Source organism: Phoenix dactylifera, chromosome 11, assembly GCF_051530095.1.
Source record: "Phoenix dactylifera cultivar Ajwa chromosome 11, Ajwa_hap1_PhDact_Kaust_v1.1, whole genome shotgun sequence".
Taxonomy (NCBI): Eukaryota; Viridiplantae; Streptophyta; class Magnoliopsida; order Arecales; family Arecaceae; genus Phoenix; species Phoenix dactylifera.
The window spans coordinates 27,453,267-27,466,745 of record NC_143200.1 but is presented as its reverse complement, the minus strand read 5'-3'; the positions used below and the strand labels follow the sequence as shown (position 1 = coordinate 27,466,745).

Sequence of the window (13,479 nt, the reverse complement as noted above, 5' to 3'; positions counted from 1 at the left end):
AAAAGACTATTCTACCTCTTCAGCCATAACTCCTTGCTATTCGTTTAAGAGGAACGAGTCTTTGGATCATCATAAGATTTTGGAAATGCTTTCCAATTATGTTTTCGGCACACTGATAAAAAATTGCAGACGCTAAAACAAGTTTGGCCAGGCAAGAATCTACACTAATATGGAAATTTCACAAATTGTTTCGAAGATCTCTGAAGGATTTTATCTGCATCCCTCCAACATCCAGAAAATAAGCTTCCCTGAAAGCTCACAAATCCTGCTGAGATTTGGTAAGTTGAATGAAGCTATTAATGCTATTTAAAAAAAACATAACACCTGTAAACCAAAATACTTTCAGCCACCTCAACGCAGGGCAGATGGCCATGTAATTATTTCATTAAGGATCAAAAAACAATCTGCAATAACCATATTGGAAAAAGAACCATAACTTGGCCACCATCTTCTTTGATCATGTTTCTGCAAGTGGGAACTCAAAAGCGGTCACTGAAATTTCTGAACATGTTTTAACAATAAAACCACAGTACTAGTTTTCTTAAAGAAAATATACCGCAGCACTCAACTACAGTATCAGCACTAGTAATCTAATTCACCAGTCCAATTTGCGAAACAACTTCATGTTTGAAGTGCAGCAAGGAAAAACAATTAGGGTCCCATGTCCCATATGCATAGAAACCCCAGTTCAGTGCAAGGCCCTCAAAGATAAAATATATGTTTGATAGGTGCAATCCTATCGATTGTATTTGAATATTGTCTTCCCTATTAGGGCTTTTGATGGATCGGTGACGAACGGATTCAGCCAGATTTAGCCCCAGTCAAGACGAGTCACTTCCCAAATAACTTGATGTACATACAGAAGGCACTTTGCTAGACTACATTACATGATCCTGGAAAGCAGAACTCTTCCTGTTATTAGGAACTCATTCCAACAGCATATGAAGAGATGGTCAGAAAATTAAATAATACATGCAGTCAACTATCAACAGATAACAGTCAATGGAGCCATACCTGCACAGCTGGACCAGCATATTGACCTGAGCGCATGTAGAGATCATCAGGGGCATCTATAGCCTCAAGCCATGCATAATCCTCATTACTCTCATTCACACCCAGTTTGTTTTCAGTTGCTGTCATTAAAAAGGTCTGTCACATAGTATCCAATCATCTGAAGCAACTTATGTTTTATTTAGATATTTTTCACAATTTTATTATCACATTCAGAATTGATTAGCAATTTATACTAATTCTTTCATATGCATCAATTTATTTGTCCTTCCTATAATACATTTCAAATTTCAATAATTATATTAATAATGGAAAACAGAAGCCTGGGAAAGACCAGCATGGAAGAGTATATAATGCTATGTAATATATATGATAGGTATATTACAGAACGGACAAGGGTTTTTTTTTTTTTTTTGGTGAAAAATAAGAGGGGAAGGGGAGGGGCAGAACTCCATCCGCGTAGCAGCCCCCACTGGGCCCCTTCCACCAGAGAATGTTCGATGCGGGTCGCAAGTTTCCGTGTGCCCTCCCCAACCCGTAGGAAATCCCACTGAGCCATCCACGTGTGAGTATGTCACCCCAGCGCTACCTCAGTACTGATGGAAGGAAAGCATATCCACACAGAGCCACTCGGGCGTGGGGCATGTGGTCCCCTAATTTAATCGACGCCCGCGCGTTTCGACCCCGGACAACTCGGATGGAGTCCAAGCCCCCTTACCACCAGGCTACCACCTTGGTGGCAACGGACAAGGTTTTCAGTTATTGCTTCAAGTAACCTTTGGGAAGTTCACTTGATATACTATAGAGATAGTAAAAAGTAAGACTCTGTTTTACAGGATGATAAGCAATACAGAAACTTCTGCTCGTGAAAACTAGTTAAAGTATAGACTCCATACATATGCAAGAATTCAAAAATAAAGTTATTCACAAGAGCATATTTTGATGAAAAATAGACGAACTTTACTTACTGAAACTGGAGTACGGGTAGTCATGATAATAGGTGCAAAGCCTGCCAGCTTCTTCAGAGTATGGTGGAGCAAGGACATCAAGCACAGCACAAGAAGTAACAGCAGTGAAACAGTGCAAGTTGCCTCCACTTTTTGGGTACAAAACAGTGGTTGGACATGGTGCTGTCAGGACAGTGTCCTTGTGTAACTTTGCTAATCTCACTGCACAAAAAGAGCAGTTCCAATACATAAACCATCTATTGAATTCAGATATAAAATCATATAATTGGCAGGGCAAGAGATCTAGCAGCTCCTCCAGTTTTCAGAAATCGGCCTAAATAAACAAGAAGACAAAATAATTTCCTTCCAAAATAAGGCAAATATTGTAGCCACGCAGATCCATAGTAAGCCAAGAGAAAAAAGAGAATGTTCATTGGCATGTTCAAGAATGTGGCTGGGACATCTAATATCCTGCATAACTAATATTCTGACTTCACTTTAACCTGCCCGATGCATCTAAGAATAACAGAATAGTCCAACCTTGGAATCTATCTTTAGGGTCCGAAAAGTCGGCCTGATGTTCAAAACCTTGATGGAGCCAAGTAAGCTTTGGGAAGGATTATTTCATTCATCAGCTTTGTTAACCTGATCCAGCCTTGTACCTGTGGAGCCAAGTAATTCAGCTTAAGTCTGATCATTGGCTTGCGGCATCTGAAGAATCAAGAGAAGGTTTCCCTATCAAGACTGACGACAACTATGTGGATACAGTCATTTGTCTAGTTTGTAGTTGCAGCTTAAACTGCTTCAGTGAACTTGGAAAGAGTTTCTTCTCAAAAACAGTGAATATGGAAAGAGCCTTACACTAAAAAACAGAAAGTAGGCTTCCTATTATAGAAAATTAACAAAGGCAATTATAACTTAAAGCAGAAGTGACTATTTCTGAGCACTGTAAGCTTGGTAGCATGATATCGATGTCTTTGCTGATATATTAGATCCAGATCAGGTTAGGTAAAATAACATTAAGTGCTACAAGAAGTCCTGATAGCCATACACTTGGAAGTGGCTAGCTTTCATAAAGATTTTTATTTCCAGAGCGAAGTACATTAGATGCATACAGATGCGCATAATGACACAAACATGTATCTATGAACGATAACAAGGAAGCACGCATAAAAAAACTATAGGGCACTCAAGCAGTAAATTTTTGCGAATTGCAAAAGAAACCAGTAGTCTGTCTCTTGAAAGTTGGTTCAATATAAATAAATGAAAAACTAAATAAACAAAAACAAGAAACCACCTTTCCTCGCCCTTTGAAGCATCTAACAGAAATATATACTTATTCCTTCTAATGCTATCAGAATTTGTAAAATTATTGCTTACTGCCAAGAAACATTAATAGAATTTAAGCGTGTACTTGAATATTATAGCACTATCATAAGAATCATGCAGAACCATGAAGCTAAGAAGCAGACCAGGAAAGGAGTCAGGCTCTTGACTTCTCATCATACAGGCAGGTTCTATCCAGTCATATGCTTTCACATGCATAGAGCCATAAAGCATCTTACTCAAAACGGTCATCCCAGGGTGGTCATGTAGTGGAATAACAGATGAAGTAGGCAAGCAAAATATGCCAATCTGCAGAAATACAAGTCAACTTAAGTGCCGTATCGTATTAGTGGGATAAAAATACAGAAGACAGTTAAGAAATGCTCTGATTCAGAATAAGCAGTTATACTTACAAAGTGCCATGCAATACAGTAATTTAACAAACCCATTTCCTAAGCTGTTTAAAACCCAAATATGTAACTTAACCTTTAATACCAGCATAACAACATAAAGCCGGTGACTTCGCAGGTAATGTCTTGAAAATCAGGGTCAAATGCTTTAAGGATACAGTGGCATCCGGGTTTCTTTAAATGATGGCCTATATCCATAGTAAGTTTTTTGAATTGTACAAGAAAATGCCCATGTTTTTGAGTTTGAAGTCTCAAAAACTCCATAGCACTGTGACATACGGCACCCATGGCAAGTGTCTGTGACAACTCATAGCTTCACTCATGTTTATGAGTATTGCTTTACGAAGACCTTTACTTCAATCACCAAGATGTCTGTCATTTGCATTAACCAATGATTATCGACATGTCATTTTATTAGCAAAATGTTGTCATCCAAGTTAATGATAAATAACATTAATCATCTATGATGTAAAACTTTCAATATTTAAATTGCCAATGAGAACTCTACTCTGATTTCAAGCTTACAAGTCAATCTGGTTGAGATTTCTTATGCCCCATGTGAATAGTTGATCCGATAGAAGAACACATGTTGCTGATCTGACCATTTTTTTGTGGTTATTCAACCAATCAAGGATTTTAACACCGCCGGAACAATATTCTTGGTGCCCTACTGTTCTGCGAGAAAACCACACAGAGTTGCAATGAAGGACATCAAAACTGACCCAGATCGATGCATAACACACATACTGATTGGTACCAGCCGGTATAGGCTCGCACCAGGGCTAGTTCAGCCAGTACCGAGCCCAATCGGGTCAATTTGGCCTTAAATTAATCAAAAGGGTGAGAAGGGGACCTCTCTCTAATGCTCTCTACTCCCAAGGCTGAGATGCTGAAATACAATGAAACAAGAGCGGGGCATCAGAGAAGGATGTGGCAGCGGCACCAGAGGAGGAAGCAGTGGGGTGTGCTGGAGGAGGCCCAAAGGAGGAGGAGGAGGAGGGTTGTGGAAAGGCAGTGGGAGTTGAGAAGGGTTCCTGGCGAGAGGAACTGAGGAGGGTTGCTGGAGAGAGGAGCTGAGGCGGGTCACCAGAAAGAGCCTAGAAGGTTCACCTGTGGGAGAAGCCTGGGAGGCAAGAAGAGACAAGGAGGCATGGTGGAGAGAAGGAACCAAGTGGGAGAGAGAATACATGGAATATAGGAAGCAGCTAGGGTTAAGAAACCAGTGTCGAAAGCTCCTCATCCCCCAAAAATAAAGTTCTGAGCCATTGGATCAATGACACAATGGCTCATATTCACAACCACTTAACCGCCCATCTTATTTCTCTTATTTAAAAAAAAATGCACCCTGAATAGTACTGGCACACAACCACATATAGTGAATTGATAGGGGTCGGATTGGCACTGTACTGGTCCAATAGAAAACTGGTACCACCATCGGTACCAAACTACCAATATCCGAATCCTTGCAACCAGCTCCTGCACTACTATTCCAAGTATGATCTTAATGTCAAAATTTCAACCTAATGATGGGGATCTTATTATCGATGATTGTTTTTCATGCATGTGCTTATTTCAGCACCTTGACTTGCTCATTGTTCTTAAGATATAAAATTAAAATGGACGCAACTAAAATATATAGAAGAATAAGATTCAAGTAGAATAACTACCAAAGCAGTTGAATGAACTTACCGAAAAACTATCACATTCATATATATGCAAGTATGTTATCGGTTGAGCCCATTGAGCAGTCCTGGCTGAATTCTTGAACGAATTTAACCCAAAAAAACCATGTCCCCTATCATCCTCCAGGTTATCATCTTTAAGACCAACTTCTGCCGGACTAATAGTATCTGAACAACATAAACTATCTCATCACATATACTAAATGAAAGCTGAACAATGGCTTACAAATATGGAGCTTGCAATATAATTTTCTTAAAGGTAAGATGCATCAGATTTACAATGTACAAGGTATCAATCCTCAAATTTTGTATTTATGACCAATCTAGAGCTTCAAAGGGAACACCAGCAGGTCTTAGCTCAGCTGGTTGGCAGCCAACTCTTCATGGGAGAGGTGCTCAGTTCAATCACCAAATGGTGGCAAATGACCACCATATTGCTAAAAAAAAGAACTTCAATAGAAAGCTGATCTCCACAAAATAGCATGGACCAAGCAAGAAAGTTCCTGTATCACATAATATATGCAACTGATAGGAAAGAAAAGGCGGATGCCTTTGAAATCGTACACAGGGATCATTTATTCTTGAACATGATCCTATGTTATGTCAAAGTTAACAGCTAAGTTCTATTGCAACAATAATACCAAGATCGGCATACAATTATCTTAACCATATAAAACTGGACATCAATTTAATATCAAAGATGTCAACAGATGTACTCGAGTTAACTAACAAACAGAAAATGAACTTCCAAGCTGTCTGATTGACCTAGATGTTTCTCAAGAAGAATACAAAAGAATATACGTATCTATAATTTGATGGACATACATGTCCTGTTATAGTGTCCGACACGTGTGCCTAACGTGTATTTATGTCCCATCAACGTTCCAAAAGACAAACTCATACACTATGAAGCACTAACTGCTGAATGACATTCGACATTCCAGCTAGGCAGCTAATCACAAGGAATAGATTTGGATGCTAACAGGTAAGGAAGGAGAAGGAGGCAGGTAAGTCACTTATTAGATAAATTGTTCCACTAGGCTAGTGATAAAAGGTTCAAGGGAATCGATTTCTATCAACCCTTGCTCCAACCAAGCAGAATTTTCAGTCAACTTGTGAAAACTCAATTTACCAAAGAAACAAATCCCAAAAAAGAATCCACTTAAATCCATATTTTATATATATATATATAAGTGCCAATAATTTCTATCCAGAGACAATCTGGACCCTTGAAACTAATAAAACAAATCCTGTCCGCTAGAGGTTCATACAAGAATCATAGAATCTAAAGACAAAATCGCCACTGCCCATCAATAAGCGAAGATAAAACAATTTCCCAAAGGATTCCAGAGATATAGATAGCCAACTTGTAGCATATGTTTTACCAAATACCTTTGATTTTTTGCTGAGTTAATCTTGGCCATTCAAGCCACAAAAAAAATTCTCCCAATTACAGTTTCCCAATTTAATATGAATTCTCAACATATTAATATTGTTAAATTAATCCTAATCAGTGCATAGAAATCAATAAGTTAGAACAGAGATAAACTAAAATATTCCTAGCTTCTGGAACATTTCCATTAGGATCTAATTATCACAAAGAAATCCTTGGTTTTTCTCAGAAAATATTGGACAAGAAACCCAACAGAGCAGGTGACCTAATACAAAAAAAATCATAATTCAAGGGGTTGGTTGGATGCAAACATAATGTATTTGTGGAATATTCCTTGTATGGTTATGGACGGGAACAAGCTAAAGATGGAAGGAAAGCAATTTATCTTTAGATCGTAGAGCCACCCTCCCCCCCCCCCCCCCAACTCCCCCATGGAAAAAAAATACTGGAAATCAGCTTTTACAGAGAATCCACTGTTCTTATATTTTTGGGGGGGATTGCTTGCTCGGATGGAGTTCGCAATCACGTTAGTCCATACTGAACTTTGTTCTTGTCCTCCTTTAGGGGCTTTGCAGGATTTGTCCATGGATAATTTAGCAGGCCATACAAACAGGGTAAGAAACTCATATCCTTTCAATTGCCAGGCAAACCATGGCTCCTAATATTTTCAAAAAAGAATAAGATCATGCCAAATATCTCATGCAATTGGATCTGATGTAATGTGTTTTCTCCTCTTCTTCTCCTCCTCTAGGGGGCACCAATCCAACATTGTTTTTCTCCTCTTCATGCATTACATCTTCTCCTCTTCAGACAACAACAAACTTTACCACAAAAAAAGACACTCTTGTCTTCTCCTCTTTGTATGTTTGTTCTTTTTATATTTTTAAACATCAAAACTCTAGCTATTGGGTGATTAAAGGACCATTGTTAACATTAGTTATGAAAATTTTTATTTACTACTTGATGACAAGGATTACCTTTACATCTTATAACTTAGCTGTAGATTGATCAGTCTGTGAGCATAATTTTATTCAGTACTTCAATTCTCATGCATTATTATGGTATGCTTTTTTATTTCATGTTCTCATCTTAGTTATGAATTCACTCGAATCTTTAAAAAAATCTAGCATACTGAGTTTGAGGTTTAGAATATTGGTCCTAACTATCTAAACTAAACCCTTAACCTTTTCTCATCTTGCATTCTAGGAGCCACCTACCATCTTTTATATACTCTTCTACTCAATCCTTTTTCCATTCAATTGCCTAGTTACTCTTCTTAGCCGCTGTGGCTATATACCTTAACCTAAAAATTATCTAGCAGTGAATCCATCTTGGACCTCTAATGGCAACAATTGTAAGCATACCATCTTATGCCTCTCTTATTGCAAGACAATGGCAAGGATACCGAGACAAGTGCCATATGGGGTGAAACCTTCCTCACCAAATTGACTAAGAAGGACCTTTGATCTCATGTGAAGAATTTTAATTAAAATTTTAACAAAATGTCAGTTAGAAAAGGACTTTTTTTTATTTCATAAAAGCAAAGGTTAGCCTCTCAAAATATATAAAAAAGGGAAAAGGCTTAAGCCAAATCAGTGTTTATAATAAAGACTAGTAGATATAAAACATATAGGGAAAAAAGGCTATTCTTAAGCTTTGGGTAAACGATTCTTGTTCAAGTCTTCTTGAGATGGCTTCATGCAGGTCATCTCCCACCAATAAGGTTGGTTTGCAAATCTTAATCATCTAGCATAATAAGAATTGCATCTTGATCACTTGATGTGAACTCCATATCTCCCCAGATCCATTGTAGCTTTGTACGAAAGAAAAAACTAACTGAACAAAAGAGATACATTATAGGCTATGAAAGTTAAATTAATGGACAAATATTGTATTAGTAAGTTTCTTCAAGACACCCTCAAAAATATATAATCCACATGTAACTTAAATGGCTTATATGTTAAATAGAAGTTAAATCCAAAGGATAAATTTCAAGTAAAACTTAACATGTATATCAATAATATTTATCATAATTAATATATCTTACTTTCAATCAATTCTTATTAGTTTTCTATCTTTATATTTTTTTTAATTTAAATACATGTTTTATTTAATTTTTTTCAAATTCACCATATCTTTTTGTTTAGAAAAAAAATATTACTCGTTGCAGTCAAAGATATGCAGAGACTCAGTGGGCCTACCTAATGTAATGTAACAATGATATTATGAATGTTTTATTTTTAGAGCTATTTTGTAACATGAATGTCTCTAGAAAATTACTAATGCAATTTTGATAAATTTATCACAATTAAATCAACATAATTAAAATTGTGATTACTTTTTCCTTAAGTCAACACATTTAAGTCAAGAAGCAACAACCCTAACATTTAATTGAGAGCATCCGAACCACCAATAACCAAATTCATTAGACGATATAAGTGCCCTAAATCTCACCGTGCACCAAAAAGAACACCAAATCCATCTCAAATCAAACTCAGAACATTTGCTAGAAAGCATAATCTGCGACTTCGAAATAAAATCCAGAAAAGAGTCTATCTCTAGTTTCCTTAAAAAATCCTAGAATTTACCCAAAAATAGAAACTTAACCACAAAAGGATGTAACCAATCCAATTAATTTCTGTACTAACTCTATAAAAATGAAACTCTAGACCAGATACTATCTCTTTCTCATCCACTCCCGTGATCTTATCCTGGCAGGATCTTGCCCTCTTCTAACAAGAGTTCAAGTCGAATTCTCTTTGGCAAAGATTCATTCTCCACAGTGACCATGCCTCCTTGTTCCCAGGTATCCATTAATCCATTAACTGGCGGACTCACACAGAATGTATTATTACTTAACTACCTCACATCCTCGATGATCCATCTACCCCTAGTATCAGTCGTCTCCTACTTAGAAATAACCCTTGGCACAAATCCGATCAAATGCATCTCCTTTTTGTTCAAAGCCTTCTCATCATTTTCATTTCTTCAAAATCTGTTGTACTCTTTCATAGACCTCATCTCAAAGTTCACCCCAAATCCCAATGCTAGCCAACATATCCCAACCATTATCGCCATATGCAATTCCAAGCACATGCATCTCTGACAAAAGATTCAGAAGAATCCAATCCTATTTTGATCCCTCCTGCTGTCGCTATGATCATGATATAATCTATGACAGTTCTCTTCCAAACTAAGCTTAATCACCATCCTTCAAAACTCAGAACAATTTTGATTTTTGAACGAAACGTCAGCAACGATTTTTGCTGCCCCACCTACTTATTGATAGGAAGCCATATAAAAATCAGAATCATAAAATCTTTAAGAATATATTAATAGAAAAAATAGGAGCAACAAGTAAAAGGCATTGGAAGCCAAATAAAATAATAGTGTTGTCTTGCTTTTGTTAAAATCATTTTTCTGATTTGTTTTCAAAAGCATATGGAACCAGCATATCATCATATTAGCTATTTATTTTTCCACTCTCATGCTGTATTATTAGAAGCACCAATAACACATTCTTATATGACTTTGGTAAATATACGTTCATCTCGCGAAAAGTATTTGATAGAATCAAAAAAATTATTTATATATTTCTTTCCATTTTTATATCCTAAGCTAATTTAACGGCATAATTGTAATCTATAATATTTCTCCTAAATTCATTTAGGCTCAACGTGCATTTGCACGTAAATTTACCAGCTTCATAAAAGCGCGAAAAAGATAAATGACCAAAAATAAGAACAACACCCCGGGAGGGGGGGCTGGATTTAGAAGATGAACTATTCGATGAAATGCATGACCGATTCCACATAGCAATTCGATGCCCACGAACAAGTGCGTCAACACAGACCAATTGATTCGCACAAAACCCTCAAAGGATGGTTCCAAAAATCAGAGCACTTTCAGTTTTCGTCGGAAAACGGGACAGGGAGAGGATGCACGAAGAATTTAAGCCGATTGATTTACCGAGAAGAGCGGAGAGCTTCCGAATGGCCTGCGGGGAAGGAGAAGCGCCTGATGAAGGCGAGAAGGTTTTCTTGCAGAGCTCGTAGAGGACCTGCACCGAAGAGCCCTTCGCCATTATTCTTCTTCTTCTTCTTCTTGCTTGGCTTCTTGGTTACTAAACCGAGCACCACTCGGAGTCTCGGACCTCCGGCCGTTTTCCTTCTTTCTTGTAAAAGAGTGGTTCGGAGATGGGTTTCATGGCCCGTGCCCCTGCGCCGCACGTACACGCGGGTCCCGCAGCCGCGCGGGCAGCTGTCATCTGGCACCTGGGAGAGAACAGCTCAGCTACGGCGGTTTAACTTTAACCAGTGTGCCCCTCGTTAGAGTTGCATCTTTTGCACGAAGGAAGGATTCACCTTCCTTTCGCGCGAATCAACCGTTGGATCATCGACTTATCGATTTGCGAGCCGTGCAGGAGGTGAATGATGAGTTCGGATCGATTTGAGATCTGTGCGATGGATTAATCCAACCGTGGATTCGCGCGAAGGAAGGTGAATCCTTCGCGAGAGAGATACAGCCGCGACACGTGCGCCCCTGGTATGGGAAACCCAGGTTCCAGCCGGTTCCGTACAGGCTGTTGCTAATCGGGGCGGGGCCCAGGAGGGATGGAAATGAAGGTTAGATTTTGGGTGGATCCCCCTTCAGCCGCGTGGCAGGTCCCTCTCGAGTCTCGGCGGGCCGGGTCTCTGAAATTAAACCGTGCACGATCCCAATTATAACCATTTATTTTTATTTTTATTTTATTTTATTTTTTATAAATACGCTTCTAAAAATTTAAATTTACGTGAATACTTTTTACAAAAATTATATTTACTTTTTACCCTTATAAAATACTATTTTTAGACCAAATACTTCTAATATAATAATTTTTCTAACACCGTTAATAAAAACTATATTTATTTTAATTAAAAATAAAATAAAATTTGAATTTTTTTTTGTTCTCATTATAATCGTCTTATAAATATTTCTTTTTCTACATTCTTATATTAAAAATATTTTAGTTATTTTAATTTAAAATTATTAATTTTTTAGCGGCATTAGATGGTGTAGGAACATATGCAAAAATGAAGATAAAAAAAAGGTAGAATAGCAAAACAAATATTTTATGAAGGTATAGATACAAATATCAATTTTGAAAGAATATTCATGCAGAATTCGATGTTTAGAAGAATATTCATGCAAAAAAAAAACTCTTATTTTTATTATAATACATCAAGATGCATGTTTAATAAATAAATTTTAAAATAACAAATGACTATGGATGACTGGAACACGTGGTGGCTAATTGGAGCTTAATTTGCCTTTCTAGATCAAATGGTGGTCTTGGACTTCAATTTCTTCACCAAAGAAATTAGTTTTAATGGAGAAACTAGCAGGCCATTTGCGTAACTAGGTTTCTATAATGGAGGATCCATGGATTTCAACTTTGCCTATTGATGCATTGCCGATGCCACTATATATGATGCATATCTAGGGGGAATAAGGTTTCTGATCTGATTTCCTATGCACGGCAATGGACTATTCTAAGTTTATCTTCTATTTTTACCACAAGAGATGGTTCAAATAATCCTAAAGAAGCCCATCTTGAAAGGGATTTGAAATGATCAACTTCTACCGTTAATGATGGGAAACTTATACGGGATGGATGTTAATGAGAGGCTTTTTGAGAACAAGCAGTCATCTATACATCAACTACCAATGAAAATTAAGCTGGGCATACTTTTGGGGCGGAGTTTAGGGCAGCATGGGAGGAACTTTCTTATGCGAGATGTGTTCTGCAGGCTGATTGTATCATTCTGGAGGAAAACTCAGCTTTTCTGATGGCGCACCTTAGGAAAGAAGGGTGGGTGAAGGTGGAGCACCTGCTTCTGGGCGACATTTGTCGGATGCTACGGAAGTGCCGGATTCTTCAGGTCAGGTATGTTTCAGGAGGCGGACCAGATTGCTGACTGGATTGCCTCTTTCGCTGCACAACACTTTGGAGAGTTTCTTTGGACTCAGCAGTTTTCTGTTTCTTTTGCTTTGCGTTGCTTGCTTGATTCTAATGTAGCTGGTTATGCTCATGCTAGGATAGTGTGAGCAGCCAATTCACAAAAAAGAAAAAAAAAGAAAGGAAAAAAAAAAAAAGAGACCTGAGCAGGGCACCAATGAATTTGTTCGAATCAAGAAACCATTCAACATTTCAACAAAATTTGGATGAATCTGTTGAAGGATTTTGCAGCTGGTGATTGTGATTGGCTGGCATGTCATGTGTCGGAGATTGAGCATGCCTTATGTCGGATGTTTGGCATACCATGTGTCAGCTGTTTATTAAACATAAACCGGTGGTCACCCCAGTAGATATGGATCGAACAATATGGATAAGTCTCCTCAGAGCTACTTCGCACCTTCAATTTAAGAATATTTGGTTAGAAGGAGATTCCATGACTGTTATTGAATGGATTAGAGAACATAGAATGATTTTTCATGTCAACCGGTTCATTGCAGCCTCTTCTTTCAAACATTGTTCAGTGTGCAGCTATATTCTACCTTATACATGTGCTAAGGGAAGAAAATCAGGTCACCTACCTCAAATAAAAGCCAAAAAATAATAAGTCACGGGGCGCTCTAGGTAACTCCCTCTTACTAATTTATAGAGCTTCCAAAGTGGTGAGCCACATAAGGCCACCCAATCCGCAGCTTCATTGATCTATCTATAAATG

At 37.8% G+C, this 13,479-nt stretch overlaps 1 protein-coding gene across 2 annotated transcripts; it reads right to left on the bottom strand.

Moving 5' to 3' along the window:
* Window positions 1–489: 489 nt before the first annotated feature.
* On the bottom strand, window positions 490–11,045 carry LOC103702409 (2-aminoethanethiol dioxygenase, putative (DUF1637)). Of its 2 annotated transcripts, none has more exons than XM_017841610.5 (6): window positions 10,739–11,045; window positions 5,384–5,544; window positions 3,431–3,593; window positions 1,980–2,180; window positions 1,015–1,133; window positions 490–912 (listed from the first exon to the last, which is right to left on the bottom strand). In XM_017841610.5, the coding sequence occupies exons 1-6, from the start codon at window positions 10,851–10,853 to the stop codon at window positions 874–876; spliced, it is 798 nt and encodes a 265-aa protein (XP_017697099.3). In that variant the 5' UTR covers window positions 10,854–11,045; the 3' UTR covers window positions 490–873. The 2 variants fall into 2 exon arrangements, with proteins under 2 accessions (XP_017697099.3, XP_038983860.1); XM_039127932.3 differs by having other exon boundaries at window positions 490–893.
* Window positions 11,046–13,479: the final 2,434 nt, after the last annotated feature.